The 22875-nt window shown below is 40.9% G+C and overlaps 1 protein-coding gene across 7 annotated transcripts in view; it reads right to left on the bottom strand.

The window, feature by feature from the left end:
* Window positions 1-390: 390 nt before the first annotated feature.
* The window catches only part of zgc:174356 (uncharacterized protein LOC100137120 homolog), a 92955-nt gene continuing 70470 nt past the window's right edge, over window positions 391-22875 (bottom strand). For 5 of the 7 annotated variants that reach the window (XM_043695494.1, XM_043695500.1, XM_043695493.1 and 2 more), the window contains one exon: window positions 391-2209. In XM_043695494.1, coding sequence (XP_043551429.1) covers window positions 2095-2209 — 115 coding nt within the window. In that variant the 3' untranslated portion in view covers window positions 391-2094. The other 2 variants (XM_043695496.1, XM_043695495.1) reach the window with 2 other exon arrangements.

Raw genomic sequence — 22875 nt, 5'->3', positions numbered from 1 at the left:
CTTCCGTGATGGACAGGGCTGTGTACATAATCTTCTGTCATGCGACAGTAAAAGACAGCAATGCAAATGCAACCAAGCCTATTAGTGAGTAATGTGACACTTAAGCGTAACCCATGCCTTTTAATTTATTTTTGCCACATCAAAATTGTGCCACGGATAATTTTGCCGTTACTTCAACACTGAAATTACCATAATTTCTGACCAAAGTCTTGCATCAGTGTGATGCAGGAAATTCTGGGTCATTAACCTGAGTGGCTGCAACATATTTTTTACTTCAAAAAAGTCAAAAAGTCATAGAGGTGTACAGCACGGAAACAAACCCTTCAGTCCAACTTGTCTATGCCGATCAGATATCCTAACCTAATCTAGTCCCAATTGCCAGCATGTGGATCATATCCCTCTTAAACCTTTCCTATTTATATACCCATCCAAATGCCTTTTACATGAACTCAAACAGCAAGGACAATAACTGTGCAGATGCACTCCTGTGTCAGTTTCTTTCTCTCTCCCCCTCACTGACCATGTGCTCGCTACCTTTTGTCTGACATGCTTTTAAAAGTGCTGTTGTTTTGATCTTTTTTCTCCAAAGTTCCAAAACAATGCAACAGTAATTGCCGCTTCTGAAATTTGAGGAACTCACCTCCAACACCTAAAATACTTCAAAAAAGGAGCAGCTCTTAAAGCCACAACTTTTTTCCCATCCACCATCTTAGATTACCCAGAATCCTTTGTCACAAGGGAACTTCCTTTGTATAACTCTGTTAGTAACTGGCCTCCTCTTGATGTACAAGTAAATTACAAAGTTTAACATATCAGCAATTTGAATAGTCAACCACACACTAGGTTGTATATTTGGGATAAATATTTTTCCTTTTTCTTCCAGGGATTCTATTCCTGTAACCTGCTCAAATGTCAGCATGTGATCATTAGTCTCTTGGAATTTTGACCTCACATTAGGATTATAAATTGCTAATATGTGCAGTAATTTATTACAATTGACTTACACCCTTGTGCAATCAACTTATTTCACTTTTTTTTTGTAAGTGGTGACAAGAATTGAAATGAATTACCGTCTATAATTATGCAGCTACCTTAATCTTCCTTCCTTACCTGTATGTCACCAATCCCTCCCTGATTATTCTCAATTAATTTATAAATATTTCAAGTCTACTTGGGATTTTAATGCACCATAGTATACTGCAATTACCTTTTCCTACAGGTTAAACAATCTTGATTTCAATGTAATTATTTCAGATGATTATTAATAAAGTTTAAGATTAGGAGTGAATGTTGGCCTAAATGTATATAAAATATGTATTCCTTAACTATATTAAAACCAATAATCTGTCATTTTAAAATCCATGAAATGATAAAAACAAATTACTGCTATATCATCAATTCTGAATTAAAGCTAGTGGGTTAGGATCAATGGGCCAAATGGCCTTCTTTTGTATTGTAAGGTTGAATTATTCTATGGTACAACTTTTCCCATTAGCACCACACACAAAGACAATTCAGAAGGCTATTCTTCATTGGGTTGAAACATTGCAATTCTTATTCTCTGACAATTGATGATCTGAAGATGTTTGATTTGATTTATTGTTGTCAGATATACCTAAGTACAGTGAAAAGTTTTGTATTGTGAGCAGTACAGGCAGACTATAATACACAAGGTCAAACAGATCATTGAGAGTTTAGACAAAGTAGGGGATACAAAGTTACAGCAACACAGGAGGTACACAATTGCGAGATCAACATTAGGTTTGAAATTACAGAGGTCCATTCAACAGTCTAATAACGGCATGGGAGAAGCTGTTGTTGAATCTGTTGGCACATGTTCAAACTTCTATATCTTCTGCCTGACAGAAGTGGTTGGAAGAGAATATTACCGGATGATATTGGCAGCCTTTCTGCTGCAATGAAAAGTGGGGATGGAGTCAATGGATGAGAGGTTCACTTTCGTGATGATCTGGGATGTGTTCACAACTTTCTGTAGTTTCGTCTGGTCTTAGCCAGAGCAGTTGCTGTACCAATCAGTGAAGCAGCCAGAAAGAATGCTTTCTGTGGTCCATCTGTAAAAGTTGGTGAGGGTCCTTATGGACATGTTGAATTTCCTAAGCTTCCTGAGAAAGAAGAGGCATTGTTGTCTTCTTGATCATCGCATCTACTTGGGAGGACCAGGGCAGAGGTCCTCATTTCACTGATCCACCTGCAAAGCAAAGGAGAAAGAAATAAAATATTAGATTGTGATCTACATAAGACAGGAGAATACTCTACCTTACTGTGTTATCTAATGTAGGGGTGCAAATAAACAGTTCACATGTTAAAAACCTTTCATGAATTATTGTCAAGTCAGCTATTCATGGCAAGCACATCAACAAGGGCAAATACAGTCTCATATCCAAAAACCATGTTGGCTTGCTGTTCGTAATTATAATCTAATGCTGTTTGCTGCAAAGTGGATTATTCAACATTGAGTGAAGATAAGATTGGGCACACACCATGCTGGTGCCAACAGTTAAAACAAAACTGCCTTGGTTCACACATAAAGAAGTCCACTTGAGATAAAGTATTGATAAAGGAAAACTGGCATCAAGCAGAAGCCAGTTTTAGAATAATGCAGTCTCGATTTTGCTTCAAAAATGTTTCAACTCAATCTCAAAGTAACAGCTTTACAGCAGCAGTGTGCAAGGTATAGTTCTTACACTAATCGCATCATAGTCCTCTCCAGTGAAATTGCCACTTTAGCATCCATCAGAGCTCAATTATGGCCTACATCTTCTGTGGAATCACATTTAGATGACCGAGAAAAACCTTCCGTGTTTGTCTTAATACATTCAGCATGTTATAGAACCTGACACACATGCATTCATTGTAATGAAAATAATACTGAATTCTTCTAGACAGCATTCGTTTTTTTTTTAAGATACTGACAACTCAGATAGTGACGATTCTTGAACTTTCACTGTTCTGACAAGAATGAAAAGATTGGAACACTGTCAAATTATCAGCATGGTTTACATTTTTCTTTAAAAGAGTAACATGGTGGCTCAGTGGTTAGCACTGCTGCCTCACACTACCAGGTCCCAGGTTCAATTCTACCCTCTTGTGACTGTCTGTGTGGAGTTTGCACATTTTTCCCTGTGTCTCTGTGGATTTCCTCCAGGTGCTCCAGTTTCTTCCCACAGCCAAAAGATGTGCAGGTTAGGTGAATTGGTAGTGTTAAATTTCCCAGTAGTGTCCAGGGATGTGCAGGTTAGATGGATTAGCTATGTGAAATACAGGGTTACAGGGATTGGGTCTGGTGGGATGCTCTTCGTAACGGTGTAGACTCAAATGGGCTGAATGGCCTGTTTCCACACTATAGGGATTCTATGAGTTAAGGTTGATTGTACATCTATACAATAGTCAGAATATAAAAATTTGACAAAAATGTTTCACAGTCTCTCAAGCAATGATGAAATTACATAATTGTTTTGTAGTGCATAACTTATTATTTATGCAGGGTCTGCAGGTATGAATTTTATCATTTCATTGAAAAAAACTTACTGCCTCGCCTTACTGTAAAATACTTCATTTGTAATGAATTGTAAATAGTTGTAGACATATGCAGCTACATAAAGGACAGAGTCATCATCAAATGATTGTTAAAATCTGCTGAAGTAGTTATGTTTGGAGTTGGTGATGGTTGGGATCTGTGTGAAAGAACGACACCATGAAGAATCCAAGGTGCAATGGAAGGAGCAAGACACAAGTTCTTCTTCCCCTCCCTGTGACATACTTCTTGCTGTACTGAGGAGAGAAATCAAGGCGCCTGGGCCCAACTCTCTTGCTGATGTCATTCCACAGCCAGGATGTGCAAGCATGTGGTCTAGGGAAATACTGTCTGCACAGAATCAGAAACTACTGCTCTCAAAACCTCTGTCCAACCCCAGGGCTCAAATCAGAATGTCACCAAGTTGGGAAAATCAGTCCCATATTATGGCTCCTCAAATGTCCAAGGCAACATGCCAGGAACAACCCAATGGAAAAGATGATACAACAAATTTCACAATTGAAGAAACAACGAAACTATTCAATATAATCCAGTTACAAGGTTGAAGTAAGCTCAAAGCTTTGGCTGTTCCATTTTCTATAATTTTGTATTATTTTGAATTGGATGGCTAGAGGAAATATAATACTCCTCAGAGTAACACTGGGCCAGAAGTTACTGTAGCATAGCAGGTGCCATGAGTTAGATTTGCTCCTGCTCCTTCCTGCAAGTAAAATCAGCACATCTGGGGCCTGATGGGACAGACTCTCTCCTTATCCAATAACATGTAAGGATTTAACAAATAAACCACAAGAGAGGTCAGTAGCCATGTAGGTTTCATTTCAGGTGAATGGTAAAATAAAAACCAGAGGTGTCATGAGGAAAAACATCAAGTGGTGAGGTTCTGTGATACACTCCTAAGTGTGTGGAACGGTCAAATTCAATTATGGTTTCAGATAATTATCTGAAAAGGAAAGGTGTGCAGGACTATGGGGTATAAGGTAAGTTGGTCTATCCAAATAACTGTCCTAGAATCCCCACAATGCAGAAACAGGCCATTTGGTCCAATGAGTCTGCACCAACCCTCTGAAATATATCCCACCTAGACCGTAACCTAGCTAATTATTTTATATAGTTATAGACAAAGGTTCAGACGTGAGGGGCTGAATGGTCTCGTTCAGTGCAGAAGCTGTCATGTTATACAATAAAAAGACTAAAAGGGAAAAAGTTATATATAGCGACTTGTTTTTTTGATGCCTCGCCAAGCATATGGTATGGAGTCTATTCTTGCTTTCAGTCCATGCAACCTGTATTTCCAGATTATGAATAAAGTGGCCAAGGACCAATTCTCTCAAAACTTCCCATTACGGGGCCTGAGGGAAAACATGAGCAGTCAGTGAAGCATTTCCTTCTGCTTAGCGCATGTTTGAAACAAAACAAAATTCGCACAATTTTGTCTGTGCTTCAAAAGCATTTGGAACTTATTTTTAATGTGGTTATTTACAATCACCTTTCATCAGTGGTTTCGCACGATGCGCCAGGCCAGATTCTTTAGTGAAAGTAGCTTTTTACGAACACATTTGAAAGTAACTGGGGATCAAGTAGTCACTTCTGCACTGAGTCTATTGCAACAGAAGACAAGAATGTCACTAAGGAAAGTTGGAAGATTCTCAAGATGAACACTGGACTCGAAACATAAACTCTGCAGCTCTCTCTACAGACTTGCTAGATCTGTTGAGCTTCCCCAGTGCTTTGACTTTTTTTTTCAGATTTTCAGCATCTGTAGCATTTTGCTTTCAAAGGAAAACTTGTATTTACAAACCATTTCAATGAGAATAGACATCTCAAAATCCTTTATAGTCAATGAAGGACTTCTTAAAGTATGATCATTAGTGCAATGTAGAAAATGCATGATCATTTCTATAGTTTGTATATAAATTAATGTGGATAGCAACTGAATCTGTAAGATTCAATACATTGGTTATTTTATTCACTCAGAAGATGTAGGCAGTTGACAGGGAGAGGTTATGGATAGTAAACAATAGGTTTTCTTGCCTACATGTAACCTGATGCCATGATTCATTGGGTCCAGAGACAATGTTGAACACTCCAAGGCAACTCCCTCCTGACAGTGTAGCATAGTACCACTCACCTCTACTCATTCTCCCAGTGGGACTGGGACATTGTAAAATACGATTCTTTGAGATGACAACATAGCTAATCTATGGGACATCTCTCCTTATTTTGGTCATGATGTGGAGATGCCAGCGTTGAACTGGGGTAGACAAAGTTAAAAAATAAATCACAACAGTAAATTATAGTCCAACACTTATTTGAAAGTACAAACTTTTGGAGCACTGCTCCCTCATCAAGGAGTTGGTGTTGTGTGATTTTTTTAAAATCCTTATTTAGGCACAGGCCACCTGCTGTTAAGAACCATAGAATCATCATAGAATGCCTAGTGTGGAAGGAGGCCATTCAGTCCTTCGAGGCCATCTCAATCTTCCAAAGAGTACCACACCCAGACTCACCCTATCCCTGTGGCTGAGCATTTCCCACAGCTAACCCACCTAGCCTGCACATCCCTGGACACTATGGGTAATTTAGCATGGCCAATCCACTTAACCTGCACATCTTTGACTGTGGAAGGAAACCAGTGCACCCAGAGGAAACCCATGCAGAAACGGGAAAGAATATGCAAACTCCATACAGACAGTTGCCCGAGGGTTGAATCGAATCCTGGTCCCTAATGCGGTGAGGCAGCAGTGGTAACCACTGAGCCACTGTGCTACATGCACAGAGAGCCTCCATGGTAGTGAAGAAGTTGCAAAATTGATACCATATGTTTGCCATTATTATTTCTAGTCAATGTTGAGCGGTCCATCTGTTTTCGCTCCTTTCTTTCGGCTTTGTAATAGATATACCTGAGTACTTGTGATGCGTTCCAGACAGAAGGCAAGAGTCAGTGACAATGTTTGTGATATATATGTAGGCCAGACCATATAATGATGGCAGATTCCCTTCCCTAAAGGGCTTTAATGTACCAGATGAGTTTTTTTTTAAAAAATCAAATTTGGGCGGCACGGTGGCACAGTGGTTAGCACTGCTGCCTCACAGCACCAGAGACCTGGGTTCAATTCCTGCCTCAGGCGACTGTGTGGAGTTTGCACATTCTCCCAGTGTCTGCGTGGGTTTCCTCTGGGTGCTCCAGTTTCCTCCCACAGTCCAAAAATGTGCAGGTTAGGTGAATTGGCCACGCTAAATTGCCCGTAGTGTTAGGTGAGGGGGTAAATGTAGGGAATGGGTCTGGGTGGGTTGTGCTTCGTCGGGTTGGTGTGGACTTGTTGGGCCGAAGGGCCTGTTTCCACACTGTCAGTAATCTAATCTAATCTAAAACAATTGACTATAGTTTCATGGTGACCATCAAACTAGCTTTAATTTCAGATATTTTCAATTAATTGAATTCAAAGTTCTGCTATGGTGAGATTCCACCCTATGCCCTTCGCAACAGTGGTTTTGATCTGTACAATGGATGCACCGCTACTCCACTGCTTCCTGCCACTGTTCTCTAGCTGGTATAGGTCACAGCAGGAGAAAGTGAGGACTGCAGATGCTGAAGATCAGAGCTGAAAATGTGTTGCTGGACAAGCGCAGCAGGTCAAGCAGCATCCAAGGAACAGGAGAATCGATGTTTCGGGCATAAGCCCTTCTTCAGGGCTTATAGGTCACAGCAAGCAATGACAGCAACTTTGCTTCACCAAAGTCTCAGTATGAAATGCAGCGCTCTCCCTACAATGAGCCTGGCATCTTGGGGGCATTTAAACAAGGGCGAAGAGGCAGGTTCATAAACCTTCCAGTCTCTGCCCTGATAAATTCCAGGGCGAGAAGGCCACAAAGTGATGTGATTAAGTGGGTAATTAATACTAAGTAATCTTGTCTCATTAATGCTTCTGTACAACCAGCAGAGACACTTGCTTTGCACCAAGACTGGAAAGTAAACCCTTTTGGCATCACCACTTCTAGGTGCACTCCCTCTTCAAACTCACTCATTAGCTGGTCAAGGGATGTGGCAGCAGGAGAGGAAGGAACTGCAAGGAGCCACTCTCTGTCCTGGCTGCTGTCCACTGCACACCTCTCTTCCCACCTATGTCAGCAGCCATGAGCAACCCCAGGCTTTGGAGAGATGTAGTACCAGCAGCAGCCACAGTCTTCCAGGTGCCATAGCTGAGCAATAAGGAGTTGCAAACCTCCAAGTGGATGAAGGTTCTCCATTCCACAGGTCTTTGATCCTGGGTTCAACCAGCTGCTACACAGATAAGAATATCTAACTGGAATTTAATTTAGTGGACCTTCTGAGAAAGATGGGATTCAGAGCTCCTCCGCATCTGGCCCATGTATACTGGCATCAGGCAGCAAAAATGACGACATTTGGGGAAGCCCAAAACAAAACTGAACACAGGCAGAGCCTGACCTTTTTGTTTTATCCATTCACAGACTGTGTGGGTGTCACTGGCTGTGTCAGCATACATGGCTCATCCCCAGTTCCTTTGCGACAGAACTATAAAATTTTACAGTATCAGAGGTCTTTGACCCATTGTGTCTGGACCAGCTCCTGAAAGAGGTACCCAGCTAGTCCCATTCTCCAGTCCTATTTCCGTAGCACTCTACATTAATCATTTTCAAATATGCATCAAACTGTCTTTTTAAACCTCCAATGGACTCCACCTCTCTCCCTGACAGCACATTCCAAATTCTAAACAACTCTGAGTAAAGAGGCTTCCCCTCATCTCATTCCATGACAACCTTGAAATGATGACCCACAGTTATTTTTCCATTCATGGATATGTCAAGAACTTTTTTTTTACCCTATCAAAATTGTTCAAAATTTCAATTTTGCACACCGCAACAGGGCCATCTCAATCTTCTCTTTTCCAGAGAGAATAAGCCCAATTTCTCTGATCTTCCCTTGTATCTAAAATCCCTAATTCTTGGTGTTCCAGTAAATCTCTTTTGCACTCTCTCTAGGACTTTAACATTCTCCCTTAAGGTAGGTGCCCAGAACTGAACACAATATTCCAAATGTGGTCTGACAAATAATTTGTAGAGCTGTGGTATCAATTCCTTGCCTTTATACTCTATGCCTCTATTTATAAACTCAAGGATCCTTATAACCCTTCTTAACAACTGTTTCAGCTTGATAGTGGTGTCTTCTTGAACAGCTGCAATTCAACACTATTGTTTAAAACATATTTATTCATAGAATGTGCACATCACTGGGCTATGCAGCATTTATTGCCCATTCTGGCTACCCTTGAACAGAGTGGGTTGCCAGGTCATTTCACAACGCAAGCAAGAGTCAACCACATTGCTGTGAAGTTGGAGATAAACATACCAGACATGGTAAGGATGACAGATTTCTTTCCCTAAAGAGCTTTGGATATTTCAAGATGAGAGTTGAGCAAGAGAAAAACAGGTAGAGAAAGTACATTGATTTATAGTCAGTCAATCAAGATATTTATTTATAAAATGAATTATGGGCAGCACGGTGGCACAGTGGTTAGAACTGGCACAGCGCCAGAGACCCGGTTCATTTCCCGCCTCAGGCGACTGACTATGTGGAGTTTGCACATTCTCCCAGTGTTTGCGTGGGTTTCCTCCGGGTGCTCCGGTTTCCTCCCACAGTCCAAAAAGAATGTGCAGGTTAGGTGAATTGGCCATGCTAAATTGCCCGTAGTGTTAGGTGAAGGGGTGAAATGTAAGGGAATGGGTCTGGGTTGGTTGCGCTTCAGCCTGTTTCCACACTAAGTAATCTAATCTAAAGTCAACAATAATCCAGGTTTAATCTTCTTGCTTTTGATAAATACTCCCTGTTAAACAACAAATCTCAAGTAGCATCAGAGGTACTGGCTTGAAAAAGTTAATGAGACTGCCAACATGTCAAAAAATTATATTGTTGATATCGAAAAAGCATTTTGACTAACACTTTTTTTTGGAGATTCACCTCCAGCTCACCATCTAACTAATTCATTACCTCATTTCTGTTCATGTCTGTGATTTAAGGTGAAGGATTTAAATACATTTCAGGTTAGTATTTACTTTGAAGGCGAGACTCTTAAAATTCATTACAAAAATGATCAGAGTAGGGCATAGGTATGACTCTCTACAGCACATCTGATTCTAGATAAATGAATATTTTCGTTTGAAAGATTCCATCACACATCTCATGGCAGTTCCCAAAATGCAAACACACGACAGTACTGCCTCTATTGTCCTGATAATCTCTACTACAGATGACCCAGTCACTATCATGTGACTGTCTATGGCAGTTTTCTGTGAACAAGCAGGCTAAGGCATTTGGCCCGTCAATATCACGTTACGTCAGTGACTACAAAAAAGAAAGAAGGGAGTTTATGTACCTTCCACGATCACTGTACATCTCAAAATGCTTTAAAGCCAGTGAAGTAATTTTCACTGTTGCAATATAGGAAACATAGCAGAAAACTTGCACACAGAAAGCTCCCACAAAGTAATAACAATCGGAGACAATCTGTTTCCCTGTCATCCTTCTTTGCAATACTATCATGTGACCTTTCCTGTTCACCCAAGGAGGCACCTGAAAGGCAGCACCTTCCACAGAGTGTCAGTCCGGACCTTTGTACTCAAATCCTGGAATGGGACTTGAACCCATATTTAACTCCAAAATGAGCCACAGTTGAAAGACTTTTGCGAGACGCTGTGGTTACGAAAGGCATTTTATGAATACACATCTTTCTTTCTTTTTTTTTGCGACTTGACATCTTGCCCAAGGAAACGAGAAGAATGATTGAAGTGGAGAGTAGAAAAATTACTTTCACAAAGTGGATTGAGGCACATGGCAGGGAGATTAAATCCTGCAGTTGATCAACTAACCTGTAAGTATTCAGTATTGGCAGTGTGATTGAACTGTCAAAAGTGTTCCTTTCCCACATGGACTGCTTTCACTTGAAATTCAGATGATTTCACCCAATTGTTTTTGTTTTTATTAAATACAAGTTTTGTGAAAGGTATTGTATACACAAAGATCAAATGAGTCACTTTCCTGTTGGTTAGTGTTACAATGGTTTTTCAATTAGCAGGCTGCATAACTTATGCATCAGTGCGAAAAAGTTTCAAAAGTAAATATTATGCATTACTTAACTAACAAGCCATTTTCCCACTCCAAACAATCCTCTTCACATCCCTCTAGCCTTTAAATAACAACATGTAGATATTTCTCAAACAAAGGTAGACAGTTGTGATTGGTTCCCTACTAACCCTAAAAAATTAGGTCAACGAGGCTTAAATCCTAAAATATAATTAACAAAAACATTCAACTTTTCTTTTCCCAAAACGTGGAGTTTAGCGAATCGCAGAATCCCTACAGTGCAGAAGCAGGCCGTTCGGTCCATTGACTCCACACCATCCCTCTGAAGGGCATCCTATCCAGATTCACTTGCCCACCCTATCTCTGTAACCCCAAAATTTCCCAAAGTCAATCCATCCAACCTACACATCCCTGGACACTTTGGGAAATTTAGCATGGTCAATCTACCTAATCTACACATCTTTGGACTGTGGGAGGAAACCAGGGCCCCTGGAGAAAACTCACCGACACAGGGAGAATGCGCAAACTCTACGCAGACAGTCGCCCAAGGGTGGAATCTAACCTGGGTCCCTAATGCCATGAAGCAATACTAACCACTGCGTCACTGTGCTGCCCTCAGAATAGACAATTGCCCCAAGTTGCGAATCCTTCTATAGATCCCAGGAGTTTAATTGTTTCAAGAGATAGGCAGAGTAATTGCTTTAATATGAATAAATTACACATCCGGTCTAGTTAAGTTGTGTTCATCAGCGTTGTGGTTTAGAACCAGTTGCTACCAGATTCTGTCACTGCTTAGCAAAGATGAGGACAAAATGCAAGATCATTTCTCTGCTTCTATTCCACAAATTGAATGCTTGGAACCATTGCTGAAAATGTGTTGCTGGAAAAGCGCAGCAGGTCAGGCAGCATCCAAGGAACAGGAGAATCGACGTTTCGGGCATAAGCCCTTCTTCAGGAAATCCTGCTAGGAACCATTGCCAGCTTACATGGGGATCAACATGGCACTTCCATAGAAGGACAGAGGTAAAATAGGCTTTGCTTTTTGCACAGGGAGGGAATGAAAAGGGGCAGTAATTGCATCAATTTCTGCCATCCTTGCATATGAAAGTGATTGGAGAAAACAGGGTAAGGGTGGATGTAAATTAATGAGTGTTTGAGAGAATACGAAATTGATTTTTCATTAGAGATTGCAGTGATGACATTTTGTAGACATCCTAATGCCATGTATTGTAGCCCACAATGCAGTAATAAGTGCTCTGGCCATTGTCATTTCCAATAATACCTCTTTCTCTACCCACATAGTAGTGTATAATTAGAGAATCTTGAAACTATACAACACATCACTGCCAAAAGCAACTTCCTAAGGAGTGTGTAATTTGTGCTGTCAATGTTGTGGTTAATTACACCTCAGTTTCGCTTTGGCATTTTATCACTGCACTGTGGAATTAAGGACATTTCTTGTGGCAGATGTAGTAACCCAGGCAGGATTTATTGTGATTTTAAAAGGAGTTCTATTTTAGTGTAACGTTTTAAAAAAAATTGTTTGTTCGGTCACCTAGATCTAGGTAGCCAACATTCACTGAAGTATGCAATAATGAGAATTTCCATATTGTGCATGATGTTCCCAAGGTTTCTGCACTCTGAACTTCTTGAAGTTTAATGAGCCTGCTCCCAGAACTGTACTATTAGTGCCCTGCAGACGGATGAATACAGGCCATTTTTTTTAGCCAGTACATGCCAGTTCATAATCAACATACAATCCTCAACATTAAACTACTCAGTTCCCCTTTTCCCTTCACCTGATCAAACGTGGTTGTGAACCCTGACTTAGTGGGCTAGTTTCCTCCGGACTTCATGTGCTCCACTGCAGTAACTTTGCTGGGGTTTCAGCAGAAATTGAACACACACACACACACGCAATCTGGGCTCTGCCAAGGTTGCAATGATCTTGCAAGGAAAGCTAGAGTGAAATTTGCCACAGCAGCCTTTCCCTCAAAAAGTGAGTTCCACAGCCTGCCGACTCAGTGTGAAGAACTGTTCATTGCTGTCTCTACACTTTGTATCCCACAGCCCCTCATGATAAACTGCACAAATACTGCAAATAATCTGCTTGTGTCCTGTCCTTTAAACACTGACATAATATTATCTCAATTTTCATTGTTCTAATGAAAAAAAGCACATTGTGTCAAGCTCCTAAATACACACATTTTAAAAATCTTACACCCAACTGAAGTAAATTTCTAGTGTTTCAATCAATCAGCTATACTAGTACAGGTAGAAGTCAATAATGACTAAATTTAAAGCACATATTTATTTTACTTCTGGAAATAAAAATGCAGCTGGAAAAATATCTTTATTTTTACAAACAGACAAGCTGATCTGAGGGCATCTTGGAATGTCAACAGATGGTATAAATCTATTCACCTAAAGCTACACAAAAGCACATAAGGTCCAACATTAATTGAATTTCTCTTATCACACTGTCAACACATTTTAACATTTTGTTGCACGCTTCTTACGAAGCATCCTCTTCCCGCAGGCCCCCACCACTTCAAAATAATAAAACAGTGCAAAGCTGCTGAGCTCCACTGATTAGTGAGCGAGAAGATTTGTCTGGTTGCCAAATCAGTTTTCTGCAAAAAAAAAAAAAAATTGAATGCTGCCTTGGGCAAAGAATTCTCTTTTATTTTTGCAGTGTCAGGACAAATGCATTCTCGTTTGCGCTGCCACGTTTGTATGAATAGGTCATAAAGGTGTCTCTCAAAAATTGTATCAGCACCATGTAACTTTATCGTGAAGCTCAAATAGTACATCCCAGGAGATTTACTAGTGGAAGAAAATGCCAAGAGGTCTCAGTGCTTTATTGCTATATGAATGGGACCAAATTGAATGACCAGGTTTGGTCATCATTTTTGGCCATTAGTTCATGTACATACTTTGCTCAGAGAGGGGGCAAGGAAGCACAAAAACATAGAATAGGGGACAAAGGGCATCTTGAGGAGATAAAGCAAATTAATTTAAGAAAATAAAGCTGGAGTGGGATGTTTATAATACAATTAAACCTTTTATAAGTTTAGTGAAATTGAAAGCACTATTGAGGGCTTCAGAATTTGCTTACGCAAGGAAGAGTCAAGTAGAACTATCTTTGAGCAAAGTGGTCTGTCCTGTAGCATAATCTGCTTCTGTGCATAGTGTACAGGTCTGTTAGGAAGGGTTACTATTCAACTGAATCTAGTAAATACCATCCATTGTGGTGATGTCACAAGGACTTGGGCAGAGACAGACATTTAGGCTAATGAGCTCCTAACATTATCTGTCATCATGCAGATCAAATTGATATAATCTGTAAGCAGTTGCAGCAATGCTATAAACTGTTTGCAGTTTATTGTTTACTCAAGATGGTTTGTTCAAGGCTCTCATAGACCAGAAAGATGGCTGTGCTAATCCATGCTAGATTACTTTGGACTTGAGGGAAATTACACATACAGCAAAGTCAGCTGTGAAAAATTACAAAATTTTGAACCAGATAATGAACCCTGTTATATATTTTCTTTGATAAAATTACAATGCATACATGTACACGACAGTCAGAAATGGAGAAAAGCACTGGTGAGCAATGGGTGAGGATGGTGGTAAATATTCAGAGACTATACAGACCATGGAAGCGTGGAGGATGAGAATGCAAATATCAATTCGTAGGCCAAAACAAAATGGCCTGAGGTCTGTTTCCGTGCTGTACATCTATGACTCTAGGACTATAAGTGCAGCTTGGCACAAACTGGTTGAATAGTCATATGGGACTGTGCACAAAGCGGGTTTTCTTTAAATTATATGTCAGTTGAGAAGAGTGGCCTAGGATAGTGGAGGATTACGGAAACCTGTTTGAGAAGTAATGAAAATATTGATTGAGCAGGACAGAGGCTGGGACACAGGTTCACAATGGCCTCGTGACAGGAAAGTGCAACTCTGGTGACTAGCCAGATGTGAAATTAAAAGAACAGAACAGAGTTGCAGAATGTTAAGTCCGCACAACATCTGGTTCAGCTTGCATGGAATTAGAGTTAGATGTGGGAACAGAAAATCATGACTTTGATTTTCCTACTGTTGTGCTCAAGGTAACTGGAGTTCATCATGTCAAGTAACCAATTAGTAATAGATGTGAACCTTTACTCACTTCTGAGTCAGGGGCCTTGGACTAACGCCCACTTTAGCTTTTTGAGTGCATAATCTGGTTTGACACATCAGCGCTGTATTGAGGAAATGTCAGAGGTGCCATATTACAGGTGAACTAAGAGATTCCATCTACCCTCCCCACAGACTTCAGTTTAATGGTCCATCCAAGAAACAGAGCCATCAATAGTTCAGCATTTAATATTTTTAATGTTACTTGAAATATTATAGATTTTAGCAAGTGCTGAATCTGAAATATATTGGGTTTACTTAGCATGCCAGACAATTTAATAAAATATAAATAAAATTACTTTGCCATTAGAAGCACAACCAGTTTGGCAGCCAAGATTAAAGAAAATGCAGAACTACTTCTATTTTGTTCTCATAATAAGTAAAGGAAAATAAAATAAGTCAATTTAACTTAATGTTTGTGGGGGTCTCTATTGACCAAAACCTTGACTGGATTTGCTTATTTACATATAGTGGCCACCAAAAGATAATTAAAAGCTGGAAACTATACATTGAATGGAAATTGCTTCAAGATTTCCCCAGAGCTCATCCATCATCTACGTAGCACAGATCAGGAATGTGATGGAATAAATTCCATCTGCCAAACTGAGTTCAGCTCCAAGAAAACTCAAGCAGTTCAATACCATCCTGGACAAAGCGTTCTGCATGATTGGCACCATACCCACTGCCTTAAGCAGCCACTTCTTTTGCAATGGCTACAGGATGTACCATCTACAATCTGCAGAAATTCACTGCAGTAACTCACCAAGGTTCCTTCTAGAACACTTTCCAGACCCTATGATTCCCATCACCTGGAAGAATAAGGGCAGATGCTTGGGATCACCACCTCCTGCAAGGTCCCCGAGACTTCACACAACATACCGATTGGAAACTATATGGTCATTCTTTCACTCTGGCCAAGTTGGAATCCGACAGCTTACTTCTTAACAGCACTGTGGCTGTACCTACAATGGATGGACTGCAATTGTTCATCACTCGCCTCCTTCTCCAGAGCATTTAGAGACAGGCAACAATGCTGGTCTTGCTCATGATGCTTATATCGTGTGGATTATATATTTTTTAAATTAAATGAACAGAAAATATTTCTGTAATTATGTGGGTTAGCCTTGGAAGAGGTGGGTGTTCTACTGAAGACAGGTTGCTAGAGACTCAGATTTTCAATGTACATGATTAATCACATTCTATGAACTATATACACAGACTTCACACATCTACAATGTTGCATCTCTCTTCAGAACTTTTGCATTATCATAGGATGTCTCATATCAGAGTAATTTACAAAACAAAAATAGTAAATAAAATTCAGAGAGACAACCAGAGAAAAATGCAAAGAAATGGAGAGAAACATCTCCTCCAATCACAGGCTGGTTGTCTCCCATGCTGGCTACTGATAGGTTTATTTGCAAACCTATTAGGAGCGAGCATGGGAGAGAACCAGCCTATAATTGGAGGAGCAGTGAACAAACTAAATAAATGCCAGCAGTAACAGAGCAAGTAATGGAGAGCCATCTTTTTGTTGATGTTCCGACTGCACCAGATCCAGGGAAAATGGGGGCAGATGGGAGGTCTGATAGACATGATTTTGGGGGTGGGGTGGTGAGAGAGATAGGAGGACCATTGGTACTGTGGAGAGACGGTAGAATTTGAGAGAGATGGAACAGCTGAGAAGGCTCCCAACAGCACAGCAAAGATGGGAAGGTTGTAAGTGGATTGGGTAATGATGAATCTGTAAGATTGTGAAAGATATGTAAAAGTATGCGTCAATTATTTTGAAAAATAAATTTGCTAACGTATCTTTGTCTTATACAAATTTAAATACTGTGGATTCCAAGACATTACTGCTCTCATCGAGTTGTGGCTTTAACGTTTAATGGGGTTGATAATTATTCAGGATATTGTTGAATTCTTCTAATTCTGCCTATGCACTACCAAATACCCACTACAATCAACAAAAGCATCACCTAATAAAAGTTAGTGAGAACAACAAAAAAGCTAGAAGGGCCCCTCAAAAAAATTGAATGCCACGGCTATTTATTCAAATATTACTCCTTCACACTTCCCTACTGGCAAGCCCACCAGGATGAACACTCCCTGTTCCTTTTCAAACTAATATAATACCATAGTTTTCCTCCCACTAAGGAGACAGATGTCTCAAGAGTATGTCCACACCTTTGATTGTGCAGCATTCCAAGACTACTCTATTGAATGAATCCTAAATTTTATGGGGTGAAATCTGAATCCAAGACCTTCTAATTCAGAGACGAGAACGTTGCCTACGTCACCATGACTGAAATCTGGTCAGTCTCACCAGAGTGAGTCATTCCATTCAGAGGTCCCAGTTTTATCCCTACAGGCATTCACTCAAAATAAATTACCGGCAATATGAAAAATGTCCCATTGCCAGTTACCAAACTACATTCATGAATTTGATACATCAGTTTTGTTTCTCTCTTTCTAGATACCAAACAAGCACTGCTGTCTCACAGCACCAGGGACCTGGATTCAATTCTGCCCTAGGGTGACTGTCTATGCACACGCCATGCATTCTCCCTTTGCCTGTGTGCGTTTCTTCTGGGTACTCCACTTTCCTCCCACAGTCCAAAGATGTGCAGGTAAGGTGGCTTGGCCATAATAAATTGTCCATATTGTTCAGGGATGGCGGGTTTGGAAGATCAGTCATCTGAAATGCAGGGTTACAGGGTTTGGGAAGGGATGCAGTTGGGTTGGTTTGAGTGGAATGTTGTTCAGAGGTCTGGTGTGGACTCGACGGGCTGAATGGAGTACTTACACACTGTAGGAATTCTGTTTGTTAATTCATGTCTCTTCAAAATGCACAACAGTGACATCTTTTTATCTACATGGTACCTTTAACATCCCAAGGTACTTTACAGTTGCATTAACGGTAAAGCAAAGCAAGCAAATAATAGAACAAATTGCCAAAATCTCAGTCAAAGTTTTAAGTGTCTTAAAGGATGAAAGCAAGGTAGAGAAGCAGAAGGATAGGTTATTCAAGAGTATGGTGTTGAGGTGATAATGGTGCAGCAATTACACTTCGGAATACACAAGAGGTCAGAATGAAGGAGCACAGGTTTCTCAGAAGGTGGGAGAAAAGAAGAGGGGCAACAACACGGAGGCATTTGAAAAACAAGGATGAGAATTTTAACATCAAAATATTCCTTGACTGGGAATCAGTAAAGTAATATGGGATGGGATTTGTTGGCGGTTAAGACAACACAGGCATCTGAGTTTTTAATGATCTTAAGTTTATAGAGGGTACGACATGGGAGTCTAGCCTGCAGTTTATTGAAACGATCAAATCTAGAGTTCATGAGGGTCTGGCTGAGGGGGTCAACAGCAAAGCAGCAGCTAATGCACATCGACCATGCAAACATAACAACCAATGCTGGTTGGTTAACTGCGGGGAAAATTACAAGCTGATCTCAAGTCCGGTCTCATTCACAACCAAAACACCAGTTTAGCACTCTCCCAGTTCTGGCAGAAATCAACTAACCCAGCACAGGCCAAGTACTGAACCCCAACACCTCTTTGTTCAATACTGTGCAATCACTGTTTAAACCAGAGGCCATCACATAAATCATTCCTGTTTAATTGAATGAACGTGATTAAAAATAGTCCAAATTATAATTGGACACAAGGTTATAACCTAGCACAATCACATAGCATGAGGAAATAAAGATTTTCTACAAAACAACGTTCTCAGTATTTATCCTGTAAAGCAATCAGGTATTGCCGAAGGAGAGAAAACAATTTAGAATTTTGTGCACATTTATGACACATCAGCATTTTTAGCGGTCACTGTTCATTATCCAGACAGCATTGCTATGCCTTTGTGCCATTGTAAAATTGGGTAGCCAAGCTAACAAAACAGAATTGATGAGAAAAAGAGAGACAGAATATGCTGCAACCATTTCTACCTCAACTTCATACAAACAGGAGATCATGACATCATTAAAAACAAAATCAGAATATCAAGTTAAGCTCACCAAACTGTGTGCATGAATTTACAGTCAAAAAATATTCCAACCCCATTATTACTGTCAAACTTTGTTTCATAAAATTCCTGTAAAATGCCTCAGGATGTTTTACTATATTAATTTAATGAGATAAATGGACGTGGTATTGTTATTGACATAAGCCATGAATTTCCACCCATCTTCTCTGATCGAGATCTATAGCGTTCCCAGTCATTTTGCAAACATCCAGTCTTCTCTTCTTAGGTAGCCCCTTGGGATCAAGGGTGACTGGCCTCCACTCTAGTTCAGTGGCTTGAGATGGCAGATTATTCCAAAATGTGAAATCAACAAAATAATGCCACAAGGGGCTGGAGCTTGAAGGGCCAAGCAGATGAGTTGTTTTGAGGATTGTGCACGGTCTCTGACACCTCAACTATACCTTGAATTGCTCCTGACAATTTCTCTCAATATATATGTGTGCAGCCTTCTTGAATAAACCTTCTCCATTTTAGTTGGTCCCAAGTCAGAAACTGGATGAGTGTACAAACATTTGACGTCTTCAGGTGGTGCTTTGAGGGCATCCCTAAAAGTATTTCTGCTGTTGTCCTGGGAATCTCCTGTGACCAAGTTCCAAATAGGGCAGTTGCTTCAAGAGTCTGGTGCCAGGCATATAAACATCCTTCTGAGTGGATTTGGTTTGACATAATTTGCACTTCAATGTTGGGAACATTGGTTTAAGAAGAAGACCACTGCTGTTGAACTGCCTTTCATGCTACCAGATCTGGAGGACCTCATGAATACATTCTTGATAGTCTTTGTCCAGCATTTGGAAGCAGCAGGCACTTCTGAAGCTCAAAGATCATTACTGCTTGTCAAATATAGTGTTAGTTGAGACTTGAGATTCTAGTCCTTAAATATTCTTCCTCAGTTGGTCCAATGCTAAACCGGCATGTTGAGATTTATTGTTCATCAAGAGGAGGATCCCAAGGTATGGAAAAAGCTCTATTTTTCAGGAAGTCACTGATCTTAAATTGATAGGAGGAAGTGTTACTCTCTAGGAGATAGTTGGAAGGTGATCCCAATCTTCACTGAAATATATGTGCTGTGGTTATCCCAACAGAAAGAATCATGTCTTGCACCTCATTGTGAAGTAGGTATAAGATGGTTGTACATTTCTGAATGATGATAAATTTGAGGAACATACTCCATAAACTTTTTTTTTTAAAGTTGATAATATCAAACGCTGACAAACAGTTGAAGCCTGAAGCATTTGGAAACCCTAGTGAAATTCTGAAACACAGTGGAGATACATTCCTGACGTGGCTGCACAACTTCTGCAAGTTCATATTTCTCTCAGGAAGAGAAGTTTGTGCTGGGATCATGTCAGAGGTGGTCTGATCATGACTAATCACAAAAAGAGAGAAGTCTGATTGCAGTAACTACAGTGCAGTCTACCTGCTGGCTACAGAGGGAAGATCACCACAAGAGACCCTCCCGTCCCCTCTTCCTAATGGCTGGGGAGCTCCTTTAGAGTCTCAGTGCAGTTTTCATCCATCAAGAGATGCTACAGTCATAAATACCACTGCCCAAGAAATTCAATAAAAATGCAAGGAACATCACCAACCTTAGGTGACCTCATAAAACTACCCACCATCCCATTTTAAATCAGTGTTGCTACTACAGTATACAGAAATTATTGAATACTAGAGTTAATCCTGTGCTTAATTCACAAACTGCAGTTTTGCTCAAGTTGTCTCTGGAAAGGATGTTGTGAAACTTGAAAGGGTTCAGAAAAGATTTACAAGGATGTTGCTCGGGTTAGAGGATTTGAGCTATAGGGAAATGCTGAATGGGCTGGGGCTGTTTTCTCTGGAGCATCAGAGGCTGAGTGTTTATAAAATCATGAGGGGCATGGATAAAATAAACAGACCAAGTATTTTTCCCTGGGATGGTGGAGTCCAGAACTAGAAGGTATAGGTTTAGGGTGAGAGGGGAAAGATATAAAAGGGACCCAAGGGATAACCTTTTTAACGAAGGGTGATGCATTTATGGAATGAGCTGCCAGAGGAAATGGTAGAGGCTGGTAATTACAACATTTAAAAGGCATCTGAATAGGTGTATAAATAGAAAAGGTTTAGAAGGATATGGGCCAAGTACTGGCAAATGGGACTAGGTTAGTTTCGGATATCTTTTCGGCATGAACAAGTTGAAGGATCGGTTTCTGTGCTGTGCAGCTCTATGACCATGGTATCTAATCCCTACCAACCAGGAAGGAAGTTTACAAAAGATATTACAGATGCTATAGATCAAACACAAGGATTACTCAAAACAAAGATGGCTAAAAGTGGAAATTGGTATACGTGAAAACATCATTAATAACACAAAGGGAGTAGGAATTGCACAAAGGAGGAAAACAAACAATTTATCAAAGATTATTATCCGTGTTATTTGTATGTTTCAATCACATCAGATTATAATCATACATTGTTCCAAAACATCCTTATAGATATCACCGAAGGACACTTTTTGAAATCACCTACATCCTTCGCACATGTAGTGTCTTCTTACAATGTTTTTCCACTGTTTTGACTGAAAGTGTCAATTGATGTGGAAACTCACTGAACTATTTAAAGAAAGAGCAGAAACATCTTGATTGATCAATCAGGTTGCAGTCCTACAATTGGTTTCAAAAGGACAAAAAACAAATCACAAATCACAATCTCTGATTCCATGATAAACCAAGTATGCCAAGTACAACACAGCAACAGGGCTCTCATGTAATGAATTCTGGTGTTTAGAGTCCACAGAAGCAACGTTCACCCACCAGACCACAGATTCAAAAACACCAGCAACGGTTCTCCTTCAAGATCCTTCACTCCACACTCGCAGCTATGCGGCAGCACCTAATCTCTCTACAGTCAGTCCTGCCACATCAGAGGGCCCCACACACTCAGAACTGCAAAGGACCCCTTCTATATTATATTCAGGAGAATTCATACTATCAACAAACAATATTTCAACACCATCTCAAACAAAAGCTAAGTACAACAAACTGTTTATCTACCCACCTCCACAACCAGCATTCCTCAAACATTCCAGAAGATTCCCCCGGGCTCTGGAACTGCTCGGATGCCATTAGCCATGCAGTTGCTGCAGCCACCATCCCCACGGTGATGGATGACGTCACTTCCGCCCCCATCATGGCCACTTCCATAGCACTTGCGCCCCTCAATTCCTCATGCACCACATGTGACATCACTTCCACCCCTCACATCATCGCTGATGTCACACACACTGACTCTCCCCGCCCCCACTGCCGAGTTTGCCACCACTTCCACTCCCAATGCCCCTCACCTGCATTCTGCTAACATGTGCCCACGCAGGTCCCACTGTCACCATCCCTGCCACCCTGAACCCTGAAGGGAACACTAGCCCTGCTCATGTCTCCACCCATATTTCCACTAACACCACGCCCACTCCAGTTACAGGCTCTGCCCCCACTTCACACCTACACCAGGTCCTAGCTCCCAGCCCTGCCGGGTTTTCACCATTCCCCCTGACATCCCCCTCACTGAGGAGAGACGATCAGTCCTCAGCAAAGGCCTCACCTTTATCCCACTCCATCCACATATAAATGAATTTAATACATGCAGTGACGTTGAACACTTCTTCCGCTGCCTCCGTGCTTACTTTTACAATCAAGACTCCCGCCCACCTTCCGAGGACCCCTTTGCCCACCTCCAACACACTCCATTCACCTGGACACCCGGTGCTGGCCTATTACCCGCCCTCGATCTCCATTTCCAACTGCTGCCGAGATATTAACCGCCTCAACCTGTCTACCCCCCTCCCCCAACCCCTCACCGCGCAACCCTCCACTCCCTCTGCTCCAATCCAAACCACACCATCAAACCAGCAGATAAAGGGGGTGCAGTGGTAGTTTGGCACACTGACCTCTACACTGCTGAAGCCAGACGCCAACCCTTAAACACCTCCTCCTACCATAACCCCATTTCCCCCCCCCCCTCACCCACCCCCCACCACCC

The sequence above is a fragment of the Chiloscyllium plagiosum genome, chromosome 9 (assembly GCF_004010195.1).
Source record: "Chiloscyllium plagiosum isolate BGI_BamShark_2017 chromosome 9, ASM401019v2, whole genome shotgun sequence".
In the NCBI taxonomy this organism is placed as follows: Eukaryota; Metazoa; Chordata; class Chondrichthyes; order Orectolobiformes; family Hemiscylliidae; genus Chiloscyllium; species Chiloscyllium plagiosum.
The sequence above is the reverse complement of the archived record's forward strand: the minus strand, read 5'-3'. Positions and strand labels throughout refer to the sequence as shown.